At 39.8% G+C, this 25,362-nt stretch overlaps 1 protein-coding gene across 1 annotated transcript in view; it reads right to left on the bottom strand.

The window, feature by feature from the left end:
* The window catches only part of ME1 (malic enzyme 1), a 125,585-nt gene that overhangs the window by 39,956 nt on the left and 60,267 nt on the right, over positions 1–25,362 (bottom strand). The window contains exon 6 of the mRNA XM_056110023.1: positions 20,830–20,933. Within this exon, the coding sequence (XP_055965998.1) occupies positions 20,830–20,933 (104 nt within the window). The remainder of the gene's footprint in view (positions 1–20,829; positions 20,934–25,362) is intronic.

The raw sequence follows: 25,362 nt of genomic DNA, 5'->3' as shown, positions 1-25,362 counted from the left end.
CAGGGACAAATGGAGACGTTACTGGCGCCCGCTCGAGCAAATCGACGACTAACGGGAAGTTAAGTGATTAAGTGATTAAACATCAAATTACATCAGTTTTGCATTGAAATTTATCATATCAATTATGGAGTTTTGAGAGATTACTATTTCAACTGTTTTCACAGATTATAGATTTCATTTAGTCATAAATTACTAACATTTTAGGGGCTGGAGAGATAGCACAGCGGGTAGGGCATTTTCCTTGCACGCGGCTGACCTGGGTTCGATTCCCAGCATCCCATATGGTCCCCCGAGCTACCGCCAGGAGTAATTCCTGAGTGCAGAGCCAGGAGTAACCCCTGTGCATCACCAGGTGTGACCCAAAAAGCAAATAAACAAAAATATTTTAAAGATTTTTAAAATCTTTTATTAATGTTTTTAGCTTTAAATTTTTACTTACATGACTTTTATTTTGAAAGAAAAATTTAGTTTACTTTTGGTTTTGGACTCCACCTTGCTGAGCTCAGGGTTTACTCTTGACTCTGCACTAAAGGATCACTCCTAACAGGGTGCGTGGATTTATATGCACTGTCAGGGACAGAACTCAGGCCAGCCGCATGCAAGACAAGCACCTGACCTGCTGTACTATTGCTCTGGCCCCCAAGAATTGTTAGTTTTATATTGTAAACACACAGGGGAACAAAAGTATTATGTTTTATGGAATTCAGAATTAATTTCAAGAAATCATCCAATACATACTCCTTTCAAGCTACACATAGTCATCAGATACAACAACTTTAAAATGCGATATTTTACACCAGCTTGTTTTAACAACCATTTGGTGAGTATGTGTTATGCATTACTATAGGTATAATAAAAGAAAAAAAATCCTAGTCCTTAATATCTCTAAGACTTCGTGGCTAACTCAGAAGAATGACTGTATTTATAATTCAATGTACTATATGTTTTTTAGGGTAGAACCACATTAAGAAATCAAACACTGGACCAGAGCAATAGGACAGCAGGTAGGATGATTCACCTTGATGTGCCAATGTAGGTTAAATCTCCAATACTACATATGGTCCTGAGAGCCCCCCAGCAGTGATCCCTAAGCTCAGAGACAGGAGTAAGTTCTAATCACCATCAGATATGAGCCAAAGCCCCCCAAATTAGAAAAATAGTCAAACTGCTTTGACTGGCATAAATAGCTTATGTAAACCCACTGGTTATTTATTTTTTATTTTTTTAATTTTTATTAGTGAAACGCCACGAGGAACAGTTGTACACTTACAAATCTTTGTGCTTGGGTTTCAATCATACAACGATCAAACACCCATCCCTCCACCAGTGCCCATTTCCCACCACCACGGGTCACAGTATCCCTCCCCCCTCCATCCCCCCATCCCACCCTGCCTCTGTGGCAGGGCATTCCCTCTTGTTCTCTCTCTCTCCTATTGGGTGTTGTGGTTTGCAAAAGAGGCACTGAGTGGCAATCATGTTTGGTATACAATCTACTTTCAGCATGCCTCACCCACTGGTTATTTTTAATCATTGCAAAGTTAACTGAATATATAGCCTTTTAATATCTTTGTGACAGATACTACATTTCTTACGGTGGAAGTGAATTTAATAGATTTTCACCAAAGCTGACTATAAAATTAATATTTCTAGGAATATAATGCAGATAAATGCAAATCATTTCATGAATTTTTTTTCTTGAATTATTCACCTTGTTGGCTATCCCTTGAACTCCTGATAAAATAAACACTGGCAAAGATTTAAGCAAAATAAAATAATTCAAAATGATGAATGAGGCATAGTCCTTTGGGGTAATGTGATTATATGATGTGATAATCAAATGCTTTCAATTGGCTCATAATGACTACACTTATTGAATCACTAAATTTTATGATACAAAACGCCTCTTATTGTTGAAAACAAATGTAGTCTCTTTAGTACTTTCACAAAATCCTAAATTTGGAATGTGATACTGTTTAATGCTAATTGATCAACCCACGTAGGCAGAAATCCTTATATACTTTGCACATCTGGCCATGTATTTAAAAGTGAAAGAGGTCACAACAATGTTAATAACAAAACTAAGAAAACAAGTATTGAATATGTTTTTACATGCAAGCGTTATGATATTTTTACATAGACTGTTACATTTTGGACAAACCCAACTATTAAATAATCCAATTAATATTAAGCCAAACCTGCCAGCCTATGACTCCTAAGTTAATTATCCTAATTATCATTCTTGAGAAATAAAATGGTTTATTTATAATTTATGTTACAAAATAATTTATAGTGCTTGATGAAAGTAATGTTCTTTCTCAAAGTGTGAGCTCAATCATCACCACAGGCTAGAAAGAAGGTATTATTATTATATTTCACTTTTTCAAAGGAGGAAGGTAGATGACTTTCCCAAGTTTGCAAGTATAGCGCTTGATGAAGCCTCTGATTGATTTCAAATTCCACATTTTACTTTTCAAATGTCATTTAGACGTGAGCTATATAACCTGGCCAAAGCCTTCTGAGCTAAAAATCAGATTCCAAACAATGATGAATTTAGCAAAGAAATAGTCTATGAAACCTCTAGAGAAATTAAAAGGTACTATGAGCCTAGTCCAAACAACACTTCAAACATGTATGTGCTCAGTGTAATTGAGGACTTTTCTTTTAATTCAGTTTTTGATTTCATTCATTTCCCTCTAATAGACAATGGCTATTTAAAGAGAAGGGCCACCAAGGCAGTGGAGAGATTATGTGGTACCATGAATCAAAGTCAGGACCTCCATCTGACAGACATGCACTCCAATTTTTGAGCTATGAGCTACCTCAGTACTTCTGCAGCTTTTTTCCCATTAAAATGTCTTTTTCCCCATTAAAACAGTTATTAATTTTGCTTCTTTTCATAAATGTGGCACTCTTTACCACAGATTCTAATCTAACCATATTAAGTCAATAATAAAATTAACAGTTATTAATTTTGCTTCTTTTCATAAATGTAGAAGTCTTTACCACTTACAACATAGAATGTGATACCGTTTTAACTAATGGTGAGGAAAAAAAGGGTCACCATCTGTAGATACCACAAAAAACGTCTAAAGCTTAATCACTACATTATGGGTAAGTCAAAATTATGGAAATGTGTGTTAATTCTGGCTTGCTTTGAAGTCTTAAAGTAAATTACAGTCAAATGACGGAAAATTAAGTCAGCCAAAATATGATCATCTTGGCAATATAAATGATTATTTTGTTCTTGGGTTTTTATCACGGAAATTTTACACAAACTTTGTAGCAGCTTTAAATACATGAATTTTTTCTTTTTCTTTTTGGGTCACACCCAGCATTGCACAGGGGTTATTCCTGCCTCATGCACTCAGGAATTATTCCTGGCGGTGCTGAGGGGACCATATGGGATGCTGGGAATTGAACCTGGGTCAGAGGGGTTATTCCTGGCTCATGAACCCAGGAATTACTCCTGGCGGTGCTCAGGGGACCATATGGGATGCTGGGAATCGAGCCTGGGTGGGCCGCATGCAAGGCAAACGCCCTACCCGCTGTGCTATTGCTCCAGCCCCAAATACATGAACTTTTAAATCTATCAGTTCAAAAACTATTTACCACTATCTTACATTAAGTGTAACTAGGTTATGTACCAACTTTAATACTTATCACTAAGCCCTCAAGGGATAAAGTGTTCTTAAGACCAGAGAAAATGGTATTTATCACTCTCTCTATATATTTATGGTTATTCTTTCCACATGAAAATCATGCCAGTAACATCAAAGAATGAGGACTATTTAAGATTTAAGTTGCTAGCAATGGTGAGACTGTTGTTTATGAGAAACGGTCTCGTTCTGACACTCCATTTGCTCTCAACAGAATGAATATCTCCGAATGCGACAGTTATGTGTATCTAGGTTGAGAAGTCAATATGATGAATAACCTGGCACCTGAGTTGCGTAGGAGGAAGAGAATGTTTGGAACGCCTTCAAGAGAATTGAAGAAATAGCTAAAAGGACAAAGAACCTCCAGCTCCAGGTACATGGTCAAGAATCAGGGATGCTGTCTCATTTGCCAAGGCGTCAAAAATCTGATGGGCTGGACATGTAGTGAGATTTAGAGATGACCGCTGGACTAGAGCCTTTACCGACTGGATTCCATGGGACATCAAAAGATCACGTGGCCACCCACCTACGAGATGGTCGGACTTTTTCGTCAAGACCTTGAACGATTGGTTTGAGGCTCTTCGTGTTCCTAGAACGAGCAGACGCCATTGGGCTACACTAACACGTGACAGGGACGAATGGAGATGTAACTGGCGCCCGCTCAAGCAAACTGATGAGTAACAGGATGTCATCAAGTGATCAAGCAATGGTGATACTTGTGCCAGTCCACTTTCATTCTCCCTATGGCCTACCGCTGAGTTGTTCAATTCAATATATTGTATATCTATTCCGTGCAAAGCAAGGATACAGAAATTTAAATTAGATTCCTGTCATCAAGACCATGCAGAATATTCTAGTGTGTGACATACACAGTGAGAAATAAATAAAATATATTAGTAAAATGTGTAACCATTTTAAATTAGAAGTAGAGAAAAGTAAGAGTCCCATGAGAGATCCCGGTAGGCCAGGAGATATTGTAATGTAAGAGTACCAAGAGAAAGTTGGACAGATTTAAATTTTATTTGGAACATCAGAATAAATCTCTGAAGAAGATACTATTTCAATAAATACTGCAAAAAAGATCGCCATGAATTTCTGGAGGAAGAGTACTTCATAAAGGAAGAAAAGTCTGACAAGCATTTTGCACTGGGAACATGTCTCTAGAGTTTAATGGCAGCCAAAGCTGTGAAGAAAGATAGTCGCACGGAGGATCAGGAAAGTCAAGAGAAGCCATCAGAAACACCAGCATTTGTCTAACTGAAAGATGCTAACCATTGACAAGGTTAGTTCAAGCTATGATACTAACTGAAAAACTCTATTTCACATTTCCTAAAGAACAAAAAGTCTCATTAATTTCTTACCTAACTCCCTATTAACTTCCCAGATTCCATAATTATCTTTTTTTCCTTTTATCATATTTAATTTCCAATAATAAAAATAAATACCTTAATCAGGTATGTCAAAAAATTTCTCCATCATGCTGGAGCGATAGCACAATGGCAGGGTGTTTGCCTTGCGTGCAGCCAGCCTGGCCTAGCCGGGTTCGATTCCTCCGCCCCTCTCGGAGAGCCCGGCAAGCTACCAAGAGTATCTCGCCCGCACGGCAAAGCCTGGCAAGCTCCCCGTGACGTATTCGATATGCCAGACACAGTAACAACAAAGTCTCCAATGGAGACGTTACTGGGCCCGCTCGAGCAAATCGATGAACAATGGGAGGACAGTGTTCGTTTTGTTTTGCCAACCATATTTGAAAAGTAAAAACCAAATTATGACTTTTCATGTTTTTTTATGGTTGCTTGTATTTTATTGTGATAAAATATAATCCCATGAGCTAACACATAAAAAAATCAACAATTTTCAATACACATCTGTGTCTGTTCTGCTTCTCTCTTTTTCCATGTTCTTACCACCCCTTCTTTAGAGATACTAAAAGGTTTTATATAGGACCTTGACAGTGTTCATTAAAAATAAACAGTAAGCAACAATGATAGAACAACCATAAAACGATGACTATTATAATGGTTTTAAATTCTTATCAGCAGGTCATAGTAGGTGCATTAAGACAGCTCTATGTTATAACTTTTTCACCAGCATAATCTTCAGAGGAGATGCGTCTGTTTAAACCTCCACCACCTTAATGTTCTTCCTATGACTTTCCTTGTTTATAAATACATCTCCATAAAGTAAACAGGAAAAATGGATTATAATATATTATTTGTTTTTAACTCATGATAAATTGATACTAACAGGTGTTTTTGTTTTGTTTTTAGATAGTTCTAACAAACAATGAGTAGGTGAATAAATTTGTTTTGTAATTTATTATATGTACTAATGGGCTGGAGCGATAGCACAGCGGTAGGGCGTTCGCCTTACAAGCGGCCAACATGGCCGACCCGAGTTCGATTCCTCCGCCCCTCTCAGAGAGCCCGGCAAGCTACCGAGAGTATTCGATATGCCAGACACAGTAACAACAAAGTCTCCAATGGAGACGTTACTGGGCCCGCTCGAGCAAATCGACGATCAACGGGAGGGCCTTTACCTTTACCTTACTAATATAAATGGAAAACAAGAAACACAAGCTTTTAAAATACTGGATTTCACTTTGCTAAGGAAAATAATAAAGAGAAAAGACAGAAGAGCAAACCAGAGAAGCATCTTCTACAGATATTATCAAACCGCAATAATCAATAACAAATATTATCATTTGGCCTTGATAAACTCATGAAAATAAAGAGATTTCTCTAGAAAGCCCAAATGTTTGTTGGTTTAAAGACAAAAAGATAATAATGAAAACATTGGCTTATACCCACATCCCACAACCTGTGCCAAATACGCTCATCAACCGGCCAACATTTTCAGACTCATGATTAAATCTTGGAAGAGATAAGCCATCTGCAAAAATCCACAAACACACCAGTCTCCTGGCTGAAAACTCTGGGGTGTTCTCGGAGGAGGGCGGGGCAAATCATTTCCCTGCCAAAGGCCAGGTAGCCGCAGTCACAACCCAACCGAGCGACCGACTGCCTCACGACTGAATTCTGCAGAGACGCTAAACTGGAAAATTTCAGGTACACCATATATATATATATATATATTTTTTTTTTGCTGAGAACTCTGGGGTCTTCTTAGAATTCAGGTGGACTCCCTCCAGCATATCTGGAAGCCCCAGCAGTGTGACAGCCACATACCATAACCCGCGCCATGCAAGCACACTGCTCAAATATTCTGCAGTCTCTGGAGTGCAGGGCCACATGGCATCTCCAGACTCTGCAATACTGACATCTCAGTAGGAGCACACCAAATTAGATGGGAAAGTAACATACAAGCCAATGAAGCTCAAGAAACAAAAACATTCACACAGAAAACCTATCTTGCAACAACAGCTTAGTAACCCCTCAGACAAGGACTTAATGTCCCCATAGTGAAATATAACAATTTTCACAAACGTGATCTTTACCGAAGTATTTTTTGATAATTCCACTAATCCTTTAGTTGTAACCGGCAATATAAAATAATTTGGGCTTATTAAGGAGAAAGGCTTGTGGAGTGGCCGGGAAAATGGGGACCATGGTGAAAGGAAAGTCACAATGGAGGTGGGACAGGTGTTGGAAGATTGAATGCCTGGAACAAACGCGTCATGAATACTTTGTAAACCATGGTGCTTAAGTAAAATGGAAAAATATATTTTTAAAAACATTAGTTTATCAAAATACTTTTCTCCTTTAGAAAAGGTTAAACGTTTAAAACATAAATGCGGGTTGGAGCAACAGCAGAGTGGGTAGGGCATTTGCCTTGCATGCGGCCAATCCGGGTTCAATTCCCAGCATCCCAAAAGGTCCCCTGAGCACTGCTGGGAGTAATTCCTGAGTGCATGAGCCAGGAGTAACTCCTGTGCATAGCCAGGTGTGACCCCCCCCCCAAAAAAAAACCCATAAATGCATCTGTGAAATTAAAACACAAATCTTTAGTTTACTACAGCTAGAACCACTTTGTTGGAAACACTGTATGTTTCTCTACTTTGCCTGAGAAAACTGACTTTTCTTCAGACACTTGCCACTGTAATTTCATCAGGGTTAAATTGAGTGCATACGTAATGTTTTCAATGTTCAGTGGTAGGTACTTTTAAGCTACAGGCATAATATATATGTGTATATATATATATATAAACACAAACAAAATACATATGCAAAATATCACAATCACGATCACGAGCATCCTGTTGTTCATCGATTGCCTTGAGCAGGCACCAGTAATGTCTCCTTCGTCCTAGCCCTGAGATTTCAAAAAGTGCCACATTCGAGGCTCTTTCTGGGTTAGAAGAATGAGACCCATCATTGTTACTGGAATTTGGCATATTGGGTATGCCACGGGGAGTTTGCCAGACTCTGCCGTGTGGGCAGGTTACATTTGGTGGCCTGCCCGGTTTTGTGGTTCAAATATATATATATATACATATATATATATACATCACTTAATCACTTAATCCCCATTATTCATCGATTTATTCGAGCGGGTGCCAGTAACGTCTCCATTCATCCCGGTTGCGTGCTAGCGTAGCCCAATGGTATCTGTTCGTTCTAGGAACATGCAGAGCCTCAAACCGATCATTTAGGGTCTTGACGAAGAAGTCTGACCATCTTATAGGTGGGCGTCCACGTGATCTTTTGATGTCCCGTGGAATCCAATCAGTAATGGCTCTAGTCCAGCGGTTGTCTGTAAACCTCATTACATGTCCAGCCCATCTGATTTTTGATGTCTTGGCAAATGAGACAGCGTCCCTGATTCTTGAGCGTTGACGAAGATCAGAACTCCGGATTCTATCTCTCATTTGAGTGAATCGTGATATTCCAAGCATAGTTCTTTCGATTCCTCTTTGAGAGACCCGAATAGTGTTCTCATCCTGTTTTTGTAGGGTCCAGGTCTCTGAGGCATATGTTAATGCAGGAAGAATAGTGGAATCAAAGAGATGTGCTCGTAGCTGGAGGTTCTTTGTCCTTTTAGTTATTTCTTCAATGCTCTTGAAGGCATTCCAAGCCGCTCTCTTTCTCAAATATATATATAACAACATCTTATTATGTCATACTATATATATATACATATATATATATATATATTTGAGCCACAAAACACAACTGAAAGCATGAATTCCAAACTACAACAATCAAACTTAAAAATGTACGTGACATGTCTCTGTCTCTCTCTCTGTCTGTGTCTGTGTCTCAGCCTCCCATTCTGTCTCCCTTGCTCTCACACCTCTACTTCTAAACCCCCTCTTGACAGGTATCTTTTATTTGAATGAAAACTATTTTGCTTTTTTAAAATGTGCCTGTCAAGGAGGGGTGTGGGGTAGGAGAAAGCTGACACTGGAGATAGGACTGGGGCGAGAATCTTGTATTCCTGAAACGCAACTATGAGCAATTCACAAAAAGTGAGAGGCATCTAGAAATAAAAACAGCTGACACTTCAAGAAAAATTTGGCTATCGTTAAACTTGTAAATATGCTATTTCTTTGGATGGCAAAATGGAAAGAAATTCTGAGTCATAAATCATATTTGAGTCATGCTCCTCAGTACACGGTCGCTGATTTTTCTCATATTGACAGACATTCTTTCCATTTGATTTTTTTTTTCAAAAGGTTTACCTCACCTTGGCCCACAGGGAAGAAAAGCAGGTGACAGCCCATAGATGTTTTCATCTAATTTCTTACGAAAACCAAAATAAATTAGTCTGATCACAGTGACAGGTAGAATGCGAAGAACCACACAGATAATAGGAAACATCATCTATTTTATAAATAGATTTGCTCACCTAAAGAAAGGCATAAAAGTCAATGATAGTGCTAAGCGAAATGAGTCAGAAAGAGAGGGATAGACATAGAAAGATTGCATTCATCTGGGGGATATAAAGTAACAAAATGTGAGATTAATACCCAAGAATAGCTGAGATCAGCACCAGGAGGATTACTCCATAATTTAGAGGCCAGCCAGGTATCCTAGAGGAAAGGGCAGTTCAGATAGAGAAGGGAGCACCAAATAAAGGGTGTTTGGAGGATCCTCCCAGGAGGGGAGATGCATGTCGAAAGTGGACTATGGACTGAACATGTTTGCCACTCAATGCCTCTTTTGCAGACCACAACACCCAAAAGGAGAGAGAGAACAAAAGGGAAAGCCCTGCCACAGAGGCAGGGTGGAATGGGGGGATGGGGGGTGGGAGGGATATTATCCATGGTGGTGGAAAATGGGCACTGGTGGAGGGATGGGTATTTGATCATTGTATAATCAAAACCCAAGCACTAAATTTGTAAATCTACAACTGTACCTCATGGTGTTTCACTAATAAAAATTTTAAAAAAGTCAATGATAGGAATAGGTGGAAGAAAAGAGTACAAAAAGTCAAATACAAAATTAATTATAGCAGAAAGGGCAGAAAGAAAAATAATCAGGTAGTAGGAAAAAGTCCCTTCCTTATCGGGAGGCCAGTGATTGACAGAGACACTGTGAACCTGAATCCCTGCATCCCTGCATAAGGGTGAAACACACATAAGCTTTCATCCATGATTACTTCTTAAGGAGAGGATATTTGAATAACAATAAATTAGTAAAACCAACGATGACAATCAAAAGTTAAATATATTATTCTTTTTTAATCTGATACAGACTTTGAAGAACTTGATCCAAGTTATTATACCCTCGGTAGAGTTGGTCTGTTTCACGAACACTTTCAAAACTTCAGTTTAATATTGGATCCATGAAAAAAAAAGATGATTTTATGAAAATACCATCATCACCACACCCTGTAGCATATGACAGATGGTATGACTTCAGACTAAGATTATTTTTCTTAAGTGTTATATGACAGACCACACTAAAATGTGTCATGGCAGCCAAAGTTGAAGGAGGTTGTCTAAATATTATGATAATCATTTTTGTGGTCATTTCTGCTGTCTCCTAAATGACTTTATTAAGTCACTTAATCATTAAATCATTAAATCACAAAAATTACTTTGGTCACTTTAGTAATTTAAATTAAAAAAGGAGAAAATATTTAAATACTACCTTAGCCGATAAGTTCTTATTTCTTTCATGAAAATATGCAATACTCAAAGTTCATTTGATATAACTCTTTCTTCCTCACTTAAGTTACTAATTTAATTTTTTTTTTTTTTTTGCTTTTTGGGTCACACCTGGCAATGCACAGGGGTTACTTCTGGCTCTGCGCTCAGGAATTACCCCTGGCGGTGGACAGGGGACCATATGGGATGCTGGGAATCGAACCCGGGTTGGCCGTGTGCAAGGCAAACGCCCTACCCGCTGTGCTAATGGTCCAGCCCCTTAAGTTACTAATTTAAAAAATTCTAATTTAGAAAATTTTAGGCATTTATAAAGTTGTCACTACATTTTGTATTAACTTTTATAGGGAAAAATATTTTGGAAATAGGAAATAGATTACTGTAAGAAGTACAGTCTCAGGGGGTATGGTGCCGCCAGCAGGTCAATCTGTACCTGTGAGGCGAGTGCATCAGCAGCCTCATGGCGCCTTCAGACTTCCAGATACCCCAAAATTGCTGCTGTGCCTTTGGCCAGACCCCAAAAACTTGGGGCAAAGTTTACCAAGAAAGTAAACGGCCAAAAGTTAGGTATGTGGGAAACACGCCCACAAACCACCTCCGGCTCAGCTATATAATAGGAGGCAAGGCCTCTTTGGTTCCTGATTGAACTGCTTAATGGACATGATCCCAGAGACTCAGAGATGAATCTCGGAACCCAGTGGCTTTAGGTAGAAATGCGTCTGGTCTCTGCAGTAGGCTACCGGTGCTGGGCCAATCCAGGTGGGAATAGGTTTCGTGCCTTGGCCTACTCGCCCTGGCGGCCCAGTGGCCACCATCCGTCTGAGGCCACTGGATAGTCACATTTGGGCCCCCAGTGACGAGACACATAGGGCCTCACGGGATGAGGGTGGAGCCGGGCTTGTCCTCCCCACCCCAACGAGACCCCAAGTCATCGCCCACGAACAGCCTCTCTGGCTCCTCATCAAGCTGCTTAACGGCCATGATCCCAGAGACTCAGAAACAAATCTCAAAACCCAGTGGCGTTTGGCAGAAATGCATCTGGACTCCACAGTACGTTACTGTCGCCTGGCCACCCCAGGGAGGAAAGGGTGTTGTCCCTCCGCCTGCTCCCTCTTGGCGACTTGGTGGCTGTCATCCTCCAGAGGCCATTGGACAGTCAGGCTTGGGCCCGCAGTGATGAAACTTGTTGGGTCTCACGGGATGGGGGGGGAGGTGGAGCCGGGCCTGTCCTCCCCACCCTAACGAGACCCCAAGTCATCACCCACAAACGGCCTCTCTGGCTCCTCATCAAGCTGCTCAACGGCCTTGATCCCAGAGACTCAGAAACAAATCTCGAAGCCCAGCAGCTTTTGTCAAAAATGTGTCCGGACCCCGCAGTAGGTTACTGTCACCAGGCCACCCCAGGGGGGAATGGGTGCTGTCCCTCCACCTGCTCCCTCTTGGCGACTTGGTGGCTGTCATCCTCCAGAGGTCATTGGACAGTCAGGCTTGGGCCCGCAGTGATGAAACTTGTTGGGTCTCACGGGATGGGGGGGGGAGGTGGAACCGGGCCTGTCCTCCCCACCCTAACGAGACCCCCAAGTCATCGCCCACAAACGGCCTCTCTGGCTCCTCATCAAGCTGATCAACGGCTTTGATCCCAGAGACTCAGAAACAGATCTTGAAACCCAGTGGCTTTTGTCAGAAATGTGTCCGGACCCCGCAGTAGGTTACTGTCATTGGGCCACCCCAGGGAGGAAAGGGTTCTGTCCCTCCGCCTGCTCCCTCTTGGCGACGTGGTGGCTGTCATCCTCCAGAGGCCATTGGACAGTCAGGCTTGGGCCCGCAGTGACGAAACTTGTTGGGTCTCACGGGATGGGGGGGGGGAGGTGGAACCGGGCCTGTCCTCCCCACAATAACGAGACCCCAAGTCATCGCCCACAAACGGCCTCTCTGGCTCCTCATCAAGCTACTCAACGGCCTTGATCCCAGAGACTCAGAAACAAATCTCGAAGCCCAGCAGCTTTTGTCAAAAATGTGTCCGGACCCCGCAGTAGGTTACTGTCACCGGGCCACCCCAGGGAGGAAAGGGTTCTGTCCCTCCGCCTGCTCCCTCTTGGCGACGTGGTGGCTGTCATCCTCCAGAGGCCATTGGACAGTCAGGCTTGGGCCCGCAGTGACGAAACTTGTTGGGTATCACGGGATGGGGGGGTAGGTGGAGCCGGGCCTGTCTTCCCCACCCCAATGAGACCCCAAGTCATCACCCACGAATGGCCTCTTTGGCTCCTCATCAAGCTGCTCAACGGTCATGATCCCAGAGACTCAGGAGCAGATCTCTAAACCCAGTGGCTTTTGGCAGAAATCCCTCCAGATTTAAGTGTTAAAATTTCAGAACTTCAAAACCACATGGCCCTACTGCAGCCACACGACATCATATGTTATTCATAACCAGCAATAGAACACAAATTGTCTATTGTTGCCTTTTCAGCAGATCTGAGTGTTGGGGTAAAATCTTAAATAATGGTGGGTCTGGTGTCGAAATAGTGAATGTGATCAAAGTAGAGAGAGTGTAATGTGGAAATCATCTGCTCCACAGGCAGGGGGAGGGTGTGGGATGGGGGTATACTGGGATTTTTGGTGGTGGAGAATGGGCACTGGTGAAGGTACGGATGTTTCATTGTATGATTGAGACTTAGACCCAAAAGCTTTGTAACTGCTCTCACGGTGATTCAATAAATAAAATTATAAAAAAATAGAAAAAGAAAAAAAAAGTAAGGTGGAGTTCATGCACAATTCAATCAGCTAATCAGTGGCTGAATAAATAGCAGTACTCCTACAAAAAAAAAAAAAAGAAGTACAGTCTCAAAACAAACACAGCTATTTAAGGGATGATTTAAATATATATGCACTTGGAAGTATAAAATATGCATTAATCTTTTCTGAAATTAAATTACTTTGAAATAAATATGATTTAAAAACAGGTTTCTTCCATTTATATCTTGCATTTGAAATTATATAAATAAAATTAAATCAAATTCTACTATGCATATAAAACTACTGGTTGAATATTTATTATATGCTAGCTAGATTAGGAGCTTGGCTAAGGGTAGAGTAGAGGAGGAGGAAAAGGAGAAGGAGAGGAAAGAATAAAGGAAGAAGGGAAGGAAGGAAGGAAGGAAGGAAGGAAGGAAGGAAGGAAGGAAGAAAGGGAGGGAGGGAGGCAGGCAGGCAGGCAGGCAGGCAATCAGGCTAGCTGAATATAATTAAAAATTATACATAGCAGGAGAAATAATCAGATATCTGGATATATATTTAAATTAAAACATACTTTCTAGGCTTCATGTTTTTCATCTCAGGAACAGGAAGAATGGGGTTGCTATTTATTGAGATGGCAAATACCAAAGCAGAAGGGCAGGGCTGGCGGTAGGAATGGCATTAAGAGTTCAATTTTGGACATGTTTCACAGACTACGTCAACTATGGATTCAACAAGTATCGAAGAGGACTAGGATTCTATGAGTTCAGAGAAGTACAGTTCAGAAAGAGAAATTTGCAAGTCACAAGTACAAAAACGGATAACCAAAGTATGAAGATACCCAACAGACTGGGAAAGCATATTTGCCTATCACCCATCTTATAAAGGTTAATGTCCAGAAAAATAAAGCACAGACAGAACTATACAAAAGATAAAAATCCAACCCCATAAAAATATCGGGAGACGAGGTAAACAGAAACTTCCCCAGAGAAGACACACAATTGACTAAAGACATATGAAAAGTGCTTTTCACCACTGATCATCAGGGAAACGCAAACCAAAACAGTGAGATACAGCCTCATCCCACTGGCACACATCAACGAAAACAACCACAGTTGGTGTGGATGTGGGGTAAAAGGGAACCTCACTTACTGCTGGTGGGAATGTCTGCTGGTCCAGCCTTTCTGGAAAACATAGATATTCCTCAAAAAAACAGGAATTGAGCTCCCATTTGACTGAGCATTTCCACATTCTGGAACCTACCCCAAGGATCCAAAAACACTCTAGAAAAAAGACAGTTGTATCTCTGTGTTCCTTGCAGCACCATCCACAATAGCCAAAATATGGAAATAGCTCAAGCATCTAAAAATAGATGGCTGAATAAAGAAATTATGAAATAGTTCACAAAAGAATATTACTCAGCCACAAGAAAAGATGAATTCATGCAATTTGCTGCTATGGCCATGGATCTGAAGAGTCACGGGCTGAGTCGAGTGCCTCTCACAGAAGCAGGCAGGTGGGTGCGAGGGAAGTGGAGAGAGGCTGAGGTGTTGGAGGGGAGTGGACACTGGTGATGGGGTGGGTGTTTAAATACTGGATTCCTGAAAACCAATCACGAATACCTAGGTAATTCACACTGAATTAAAAAAATAATTTAAGTGGAAAAAGCAACAAAGACCCCTCGGTTAGAAGTAAAACAAGTTGAGAGAATTATTTCTCCCTCTTGGACTTTGGGCCATGTCCAGTGGAATTCCAGGCTTCTTCTTGGCTCTCCTTCAGATTCACTGGATCAAAACTGGGTAAACTGCATGCAGACTTTACAGACTGTCCACTCTTGGGCTAAAGAGAGTTATTCTTGAAGCAAAGTCTTGCAGTAAATATGCTCAGTAAACATATTTCTGTGTAAACTTATTTAGGATTATTTTTTGAACCAATATTTTGAGATGCAAAAATTTTAGAATTTTATAAAATTATTAAATACATATATTAATAGGAAGGCATTTGCGGCCTTGCGACATCTTATTATCTCATTCTTGCTTTGGACAACCTGGCAGGCTACCGAATGTAGCCTGCCCACACGGCAGAGTCTGGCAAACTCCCCGTGGCGTACCCAATATGCCAAATACCAGTAACAATGATGTGTCTCATTCTCCTAACCCTGAAAGAGCCTTGGACGTGGCACCTTTTAAAAAATCTCAGGACTAGGACGAAGAAGATGTTACTGGCGCCTGCTCGAGGCAATCAACGAACAACAGGATGGTTGTGATTGTGATTAATAGGAAAACATCTGAAAACTGAAGTCAATATCCAGAAAAATTAATAAATCCTTACAAATTCAATTCTTACATTACTACTAATCCGCCTAACTATAATCAAGGAAATCACATTAATTCTCAATAAGGATCACGACTAAAAAAGTCTTGGCTTTACAACTAACTTTGTAACAGCTATAATAAATCTGATTTATATAAATCAAATCACTTCCTTATTAGAGTCATCAATTTTTTCTTCCCTTCATTGCATTTAGTTAAAATATTTTATTTGCTTTGTCATTGATTCAGTATCTCTGTCCTCAAGTAGAAACGAGTTCTTAGGAAAGACAGAAACTATTCTGCTCTTATTCCTTCTCAAATATATCACCGATACCAGAGTACTTGGCATTCAACAAACAACGAATGCATCAAAACAATGAGAAACATAAAAGAGCCTGACATAAAATTTTGTTTGTTTTGGTGGTCACACCTGGAGGCACTTAAGGGGCTGACTCTTAGCTCTGTGCTAAGGGATCGCTCCTGGAGGGCTCAGGGGACCATCTGGGGTGCCAGAGACAGAACCCGGGTCAGTCATGTGCAAAGCAAGCACCCCACCTACTGCACTACATCACTCGGAACCCTGGCATAATATTTTTGTTGGAAAAATCTAGTTACTGTTGGAGCAGAGTTAGCCTAGGGTAACTCAACGATTTGCTTCAATGGTTGATTTTTCTAAACTACAAATATTCAGAGGTAACATCTGTCTGTGATGTATAACTTGAAAACAGAATATCCAAACAGAATATCTAAATGAACCCAAACTACAGAACCCAGTACCTGACTGAATGACATATCTCAAAGCTTTTTATTTTTTTCTGCTCAGCTCTCATCTTTATCTCAATGTCACTGTGCTGAATGCTTTAACAGAACACTGATTCCCCACCGTTATTCCAGGGATTGACTTCGTCAGAAAGAACTCTTCCTCATATTTCTTCTCAGGTAGAGCCACATTCAAAAAGAAATTCATCTAATGATACAAACATCTAACCCAGGTAGGAAAATAAAGGTTTCGGCAGCTCTTCTAAACCAGTGAAAACTGAAAAGCCGATGCAACCCCAGATTTCTCCTGAGGTCAGTAGGGGGCATCATTGGGCCTCTCTTACAGTTCAAATTCTTTGTGCAGTCATGCTTCCTCAGGAGACCCTCCACAAAGAGTGATCTTTAAGGTGCTTCTTATAAACATGTTACTTCATTTCAGAATCTTCTTCCTATATAATCTGTCACTGTCACTGTCCTCCCATTGTTCATCGGTTTGCTCGAGTGGGCACCAGTAACGTCTCTATTGTGAGACTTGTTGTGACTGTTTTTTGGCATATGGAATATGTCACGGGTAGCTTGCCAGGCTTTGACGTGCAGGCACGATACTCCCGAGAGGGGCGGAGGAATCGAAGTAGAGTCAGTCGGGTTGGCCGCATGCAAGGCAAACGCACTGCCTGCTGTGCTATCGCTCCAGCCCCAAGTAATCTAATCACTGATAATATCTGGAGTCCTACAAGAAAGGGAAGGTCCCAGTGAAGTTTTCTTTTGTTTCTTCTTTCTTTTTTTCTTTCCCTTTCTCTCTCTTTCTCTTTCTCTCTTTCTCTTTCTCTCTCTCTCTTTCTCTTTCTTTCTTTCTTTCTTTCTTTCTTTCTTTCTTTCTTTCTTTCTCTCTCCTTTTACTTCTTTCTTTCCTTCTTTGTCTTTTTGGGCCACACAAAAAAGTGCTAAGGGTTTATTCCTGGCTCTGCACTCAGGGATCACCCCTGTTGGTACTCAGAGGACCATGTGGGGGGCAAGAAAAGTGGCCAACCCATTGTCCCCTCACTCTGCCCCGACCCTCACCCCTTGGGAAGTTTTCTAAAATTGTTGGTGGGTCATACACAGTTTTTTCCATTCCTGCTTCTGTCCCTTTCACTCAAAAATGGTTGATTCCAGCATCTCTTTCAACTCCATCTCAGACCCTAGGGTAACGCAATTTGCAACCGCTTTCCTCCAACCTGAATCTAAGTTACACTTCCTTTTGAAAGAATCTTGTGCTTACTTAGGAATACTCCACCATTTAATTGGGACTGCCAGTTACCACTTTTGTGAAACTTTTCCTAAGCTGGTATAATACTTGCAAGTACTTCTGAAGTCTTAGGTTTTTAAGTGGGAAGAGCCCAGAAATACAACACCTTAATAGACAGCCATTCTCTTTATTTAGAAGTGTGACTTGGAGAGTATCAGTCAGAAGGAGAGGAACAGACACTGAAAAATCACACTAATTTGCAGGATATTTAAAAAAAGTGTGTAATAAATAATAATATCCAAAGACAATCGAAACCAGGGCCAGGAAGATTGGTCCATGATAGGAAGCTTGCCATAAGGGGTGTGTGTGTGTGTGTGTGTGTGTGTGTGTGTGTGTGTGTGTGGCAGGGGCGGCGGGGAGGGGATGAAGGAAGAAGTGAGAGGTGTAGGCAGGACAGAGAAGAGAACACTGTGACAATGATAGTTGGAAACAATCACTGTGGACAGGAACTGGTTGCTGAAAGCAGATAAAGTAATACGCATGATAACCTTTCAATAACAGTATTGAAAACCACATGCCTAGAAGGAAAAAGGGGAGGGGTGGGGTGGAGAGCCTGAAGAGTGTCTGCCACAGAAGCAGGCTGGGGCTACGAGGGGAGGGGACCCAGGGACACTGGTGGTGGGAAATGGACACTTGGTGGAAAGGATGAGTTGTGGGAACACTCTATGACTGAAACTTAATCATGAACAACTCTGTAACTTACAGTGATTCAATTTAAACAGAAGCACTACTGACTTGTCAACCTACATAATCCTTGTCAAGGGTATTAAGTAATATCTCAATTATGTATTTAAAAGCCTATTTTTCTGAATCTAGATTCACACAAAACATTAAAAATAAGATCACACTTCACTGGTTATAGAAAGCTTCGCATTGACGCCGAAATGAGTTATTTTTAAGAAAAGAATTGAGGGATGGGTACTTGATCATTGTATAACTGAAACCCAAGCACAAAAATTTGTAAGTCTACAACTGTACCTCATGGTGTTTCACTAACAAAAATTTAAAAAAAATTAAAAAGAAAAAAGAGCAGAAATAGACTATATAGAAACCAATAAAGCAATGCAAAATGTCAAAAAAATGCAAATATGTAAACCCTACGTTCTACACTCATAATGTGTTTAGCAGCTTTTTTTAGGCTTAATGCAAAAGTGTATAAAGATTTACTCAGACAACAAAAATAATTTGAGAATGCACATTTCTTTTCTTTCATAAATATCATTTTAGTCTTTACATAATCTCTTCACTAATGTTGCTTTCTACATTCTAGAAATTATATCAAAATATTAAATAAGTTTTAGAGTAAGGGTTTTAAATATAAAAAACTATTATAAATTTTTTCAAACAAAAAACAAAAAACAAACACTGTCCTCCCATTGTTCATCAATTTGCTCGAGTGGGCCCAGTAACGTCTCTATTTTGAGACTTGTTGTTACTGTGCTTGGCATACTGAATACGTCACGGGGAGCTTGCCAGGCTTTGCCTTGCGGGCAAGATACTCTCGGGAGCTTGCCGGGCTCTCCGAGAGGGGCGGAGGAATTGAACCCAGGTAGGCTGGGCTGGCTGTGCACAAGACAAACACCCTACCGCTGTGCTCATGTAATCTTAAACTGCAACTTTTAAGCTCTTTCTATGACTAAGTACAGCCTAAGCAAATATGTTACTAAAATTAATTAAGCATGAGAATTTCCAGTCTAGTCATTATTTGACAAATACAAGCTTCACTGAAACAGTTAACAATTCAATATATTCTAAATACTATACAAAGTGATAAAAGTACTTTCAACTACTGGATATAACTTCTTAAAATTAAACCTTATGATAAAAATGAAACCAGAAATACATCTCTAGTTACAACTATTTCTAATCATGAGTTTATTTCTATGAAAAACCATGACAACATAAGTACTTATAAATAGTTCATGATTTCTGGGGTCAAACAATAACAAATGTGATGACTCTCTTTTTTTTTACTTTTGTTCTTTTTGCTTTTTGGGTAACACCCGGCGATGCACAGGGGTTACTACTGGCTCATGCACTCAGAAATTACTTCCGGCGGTGCTCAGGAGACCACGTGGGATGCTGGGAATCAAACCTGGGTCGTCCCTGTGTAAGGCAAATGCCCTACCTGCTGTGCCATCACTCCAGCCCAATGACTGTCTCTTAATGTGACAAAATTCTCTCAGAATGTATTACTAAATTATGGTGCAACTTTCTCCTTTAAAAAAAAAAAGGAAAACTTTACAGTAGCACTTTGTTACAATTAAATGCTGCCTAAACAGTGAACAAATGTCACAGATTTGATCATAGACTCATAATTATTTATGTCCTGATTTGTGCTCATTCTTTTGAACTGGACTCATACTCAGTCTCTGTTTCTCATAGTTCAAAGAGTCAAATACGTCCACAAAGTTAATCAAAGGTCAGATTCCACACAAAGTGCAGACAACCAGTAGGTGGAAGAAGTCTTGCTCAGGAAGTTTAGTTCCTTGTCACAGGGTCACTCTCAACAAACATGCATTTCACTAATTACAGAATATAACAATTCCTTAAGACAAAACACTTTTAGGAGTCGCAACCATCAGGGTAACATTTGTAGGATAATAACATTTGGTCCCTAAGTTATGATGGTACATGTGGAGATATTTCATTAAAATCACTAATTATTAAACTTTGTAACCAAATGGATTTTTTAAGGTTGTGTATCTTTTGATAGTTATTTTATTTTTTAACTTTTTAAAAAAAAATTTTTAGTAGTGAAACACCATGAGGTACAGTTGTAGACTTACAAATGTTTGTGCTTGGGTTTCAGTTATACAATGATCCAGTACCCATCCCTCCACCAGTGCCCATTCTCCATCATTTACATTTTTAAAAAAATTTTTGTTAGTGAAACACCATGAGGTACAGTTGTAGATTTACAAGTGATTTTTAATGGTTTATCTTATGTCATTTCACCTTTCAATTCTTGAAATTCAAGTCAAATATAAATAAAAGAAAGATAATACATACTTGGAAGAAACTGCCTCCATGAATTCATCCAAAAATTTATCATATTCAGGACCTCTCACTCTTCTCTGTCGGAGTCCAATGTACAGCGGATCCTTAAGTAACTCCTATTGAGACAAAAAGCAAGCAAAGATTTAGAAATAGCCAATGGAAATTTTCTCCTTCTGAGCTTTGGCTTCCTCATCTGTATAAAAATAAGAAGTAAAATAACCCAGAGTTATTTAGTCTATTATAGAGTGCATTTACAGTATTTATGTGCCAAGTTGAAAGAAAAACTATTAAAAACTCAAACTATATTCTGGGGACAAAAAAGGAACCGAACTTGATTGGTAGTGCTACTTAGAAAAGTTATTCGCAGCAGGCCTTCCTCCCCATCTGAAACCCTCGGCTTGCTGCTCCTCCAACTTTCCAGGTGAGGTTAACTACACAGCTGACATCCTAAGGCCTTTTTTTTTTTTAAAAAAAAGAAGTATTTTTATTGAGGTACCGTAATTTATAAAGTTATTCATAGCATCCAATTTTTGCAATCATTCATGATCAAATTCCATGTGTACAATTTTCCAACATCCATCCCATCCCCTGAGGACCACCCCAGGCTGGGTTCCAGGACTGTGTGGGATGCCAGGGACCAAACCTGGGTCCGGTGCATGAAAGGCAAGCATCCTAGCCACTGCACTGTATTATCACTCTGGCTTCCCCAACGTCTTTTTTTTTTTAATTTTTATTAGTGAGACACCATGAGGTACAGCTGTAGACTCACAAATTTTGTGCTTGGGTTTCAATTACACAATGAGAAATTTTAAGTTAAAAAAATGACCTCAAAACTCATAGCAATATTGTCATGGTGGCAAAAAAATAGAAACTAGAAATGTCTCTAATATGCATTAATATCTGAGAGCTATCTAAATGAGAAGCATTTTGCAAAAGAGTGCATAGCTCTCCATGAGCATAGATGCTCTTTTAAGAAATGTTCAACAAAGGTAAAACATCGAGTTTGAAACACCGTAAGACATGCACAAAGAAAACAGCACAGCGACAAGGTAAGTCAAGATGAGAGCCAGAGTCAGCGGCCACCTCAATGCCCCCAACGTCTCTTTGGAACCTACAGTGGCTCGCCATCTCTTCCAGTTGGGTCCGCCACGTGAGAGCTCCACTAAACACACTTCACACTGCCCATGCTTATACCTCCTGCTACAGTGGGAAGCCAGGCAGACAAGGAAAAAGAGCAACACCCAGCCTAATCTCTCAGTAGCTTTGTGGGGTGGAGGGGGGGTGCTGACTATCAAGATTCACTCTCCGGAGAGTAGAAGCACAGCAAACACAACGAGAAAGATAAACGGAAGCCACACAAGCTCAGTGAATGAAGAGACTAGCACCAGCACTAGAGGTTTTGTCTAAAGAACTGAGCTCAGATAGAGAAGGGAGCACCAAATAAAGGGTGTTGGGAGGTTCCTCTCAGGATGGGAAATGTGTGATGAGAGTAGACTACAGTCCAAATAAGATTGCCACTCGATGTCTCTTTTGCAAACCACAGCACCCAAAAGGAGAGAGAGAACAAAAGGGAATGCCTTGCCACAGAGGCAGGGTGGGATGGGGGGGGGTGGGGGTGGGAGGGAGGGATACTGGGATCCGTGGTGGTGGGAAATGGGCACTAATGGAGGGATGGGTATTCGATCATTGTATAACTGAAACCCAAGCACAAAAATTTGTAAGTCTACAACTGTACCTCATGGTGTTTCACTAATAAAAATTTAAGGGAAAAATATATACATATATCAATAAAGGAAGTAGATAAACGTAAAAAAATGCTACTTCTTTCATAGGTAAGTATTGCAAAGAATGTAAAGGGCTAAAAACAAGGAAAACATATTAAATACAAATTACAGCATACAATGGGGAGAAATAAAAGGAAAACAGAAAAAAAAAAGAAGGGAGATGGGTGGCTAGGAGAGGCCTTGAGGTCACTGACGGAGAGAGGCAGCTTTCCAGTGGGATCTCGTGTTGGAATGGTGCATGCCTGAAAAGTATAGTCAATAGTATTGCAAATCCAAGCACCTCAATAGAAACTATTTAAAAAAATAAAAAGTTAAATTCATATCTTAGAGGCATCTCACACAGAAAGAGATTTAGTTTCAAATATTATATTAGCTTAGAAAATAAAAAAAATAGTAAGCCCATTTTTTAATGCTTATATCTATTTCTAAAATCATAAGTTTAAAGAAAACACACTATATATTTATGTAAACATTTTTATTTTTTCTTTTTGGGTCACACCCGGCGATGCTCAGGGATTACTCCTGGCTCTGCACTCAGGAATTACTCCTGGCGTTGCTTGGGGGACCATATGGGATGCTGGGAATCGAACCCAGGCTGATTGCGTGCAAGGCAAATGCCCTACCTGCTGTGCTATCACTCCAGTCCCTAAAAATCTTTTTGAAAGTAGCATCTGGGTTTTCTTTTCCCATTTCATTTATTTATTTAGTTTTGGTTTTGAGGCTGATCTATCAATACTCAGAGGCTACCTTTGGTTACGTAGAACTGCTGGGAGACCAGGCAGTGTCGGCAGCTTCCTGCAAGCAAAACATGTGCTTTGGCTCACCGAGTCATCTCTCCAGGCCTTTATATTACATTTTGAATTACTCAATTTTTTTCATTGAGATAACAATATTTTAGGAGAGTTTATGTTTTGACAGTACATTCTAACGACATCTCACCCACCACCAAACTAACACTATTCGCCAGCACAGCCTATAGGACCTCTTGTGTCTACCGTTGACTAGTCTGATAACCTTAGTTCTGTCATAAGCTGAAGGATTTGTTTTCACTGGACAGTCAAATCCCTTGCTTTGTTTCTTTTTTTTTCTTTATTTCTTTATATTATACACAAGTGAGAGCATCCGCTTTTTCCTTGTAATTAATTTCATTTAACATAATATCCTTTTTTTTTTTATCAGTGTTGTAGAAAAACTTTATCCAACAGCAAAGTAGCACTCTGTTGTGTATATCTTTATATACAATATCTTTATCCACTCATCTTTTTTGTAGGGCATTTGAGTTAGTTCCAGAATTTGGACAATGTACCTACTACTTCGAAGAATAACAGCATGGAGATACCTTTCCAAACTAGCCTTTTGTATTCATAACGTCTATAATTTTACACTGAGTAAGAGTAAAATTAAAGGTCTTAATAAAACTAAAGCTAAAAGATGAAACACTGCTTTGTTCAAATTTTAGTCTGTGTGAAATTACTAAACTTTTTGAAATTAGCTTTCAATTGAGACATAATTGATATATGACAAAATGTACCCATTTCTAACAAAGCTCCCAGAAAAGAATTTTTTTTAACTCAATGAAGGGCATCTATGAGAAATCTGCAGCTAACAACATATTTAACAGTGAAAGACGGACTGCTAGTTCCCTAACTCTCCAAACTAGACAAGGATATCTACTTTCACCACTTCTACTCAACAATGTACTGGAAACCCTAGACATTATAATAAGCCAAGAAAAAGAAAAAAAAGAAATACTGGCGTGAAAGAAACTATTTTTACTTGTACGCACATAATTATGCAGATAAGAAATAGTAAGAACCCTACCAAGAATTCATTAGGTAAAAAATGTAACTTTAATACAATTGTAGGATATAAAGTTAATTTGCACAAATTGGGTTTCAACATATTAGCAAAGGACAGTTGAAAAATGAAATAAAATACACAAGCTCATTTGCAATACCATACCAAACATGGAATTCATAAGGACGTATTTAACAAACTATGTGTGAGCTCTGGTACTGGAAACTACAAAATCTTGCCAAAAGAAAGTTTAAAGGATGAACTATACAGCATGGGAAAAAAATAACAATTTATGTCATGCACATGGAATAATGGACAAAATCTCCACCTTCAACAATTTGATATAGATAAAATGTACCCAGTGAACTTGCAAATCTAGTTAAGAAGATTTTTAGGCAGAATGTCAAATGTACAGATTAGTGTGCCTTATGCACTAGAGCTTGAGAGACATCACAAGAGACACGGTGCTTGTTTTCCTTGCATATGGCTCACCTGGTCCCCCAAGTATCATGGGGAGTGGCTTGTCTCCTCCAGCACTGCCTAGTGTGGTCCAAGTCCTCCTCCCTCCAAAAAATACATAGTATGCTAAACAAGGAAATATGTACCCTGTGAGATGTAAACACATAAAGGACACCAGATTTGGTTCTAAGAGATATCCAAGTAAATTAAGCCATGAAGGCCTGCAATCAAAGATCAAATTAAGTTTGATCTCTGTTAAACAGCTTTAAAAAATATTTTAATGACTTCAAGTGGAATTTTATTGATCATCTTGGTGAGCCTTGGTGAGACAAAGGAACCAGTCCCACAGCATTCTTTTCCACCAACCAATGTACAGAGAAGATCTGTTTTCAAAATTATGCTTAGTGGGACTTTTGTTTCAGTCTACCGGGACAGACTATAACCTGAAACAAAGAAAGCCAAAAAAAATATTAGAATGCTATATCACTAACTAGATTGAGACACA

This window comes from Sorex fumeus, unplaced genomic scaffold (assembly GCF_029834395.1).
Source record: "Sorex fumeus unplaced genomic scaffold, SorFum_2.1 ptg000008l, whole genome shotgun sequence".
Classification (NCBI taxonomy): domain Eukaryota; kingdom Metazoa; phylum Chordata; class Mammalia; order Eulipotyphla; family Soricidae; genus Sorex; species Sorex fumeus.
Note: the sequence above shows the minus strand (reverse complement) of the source record. Positions and strands in the feature narration are given on the sequence as shown.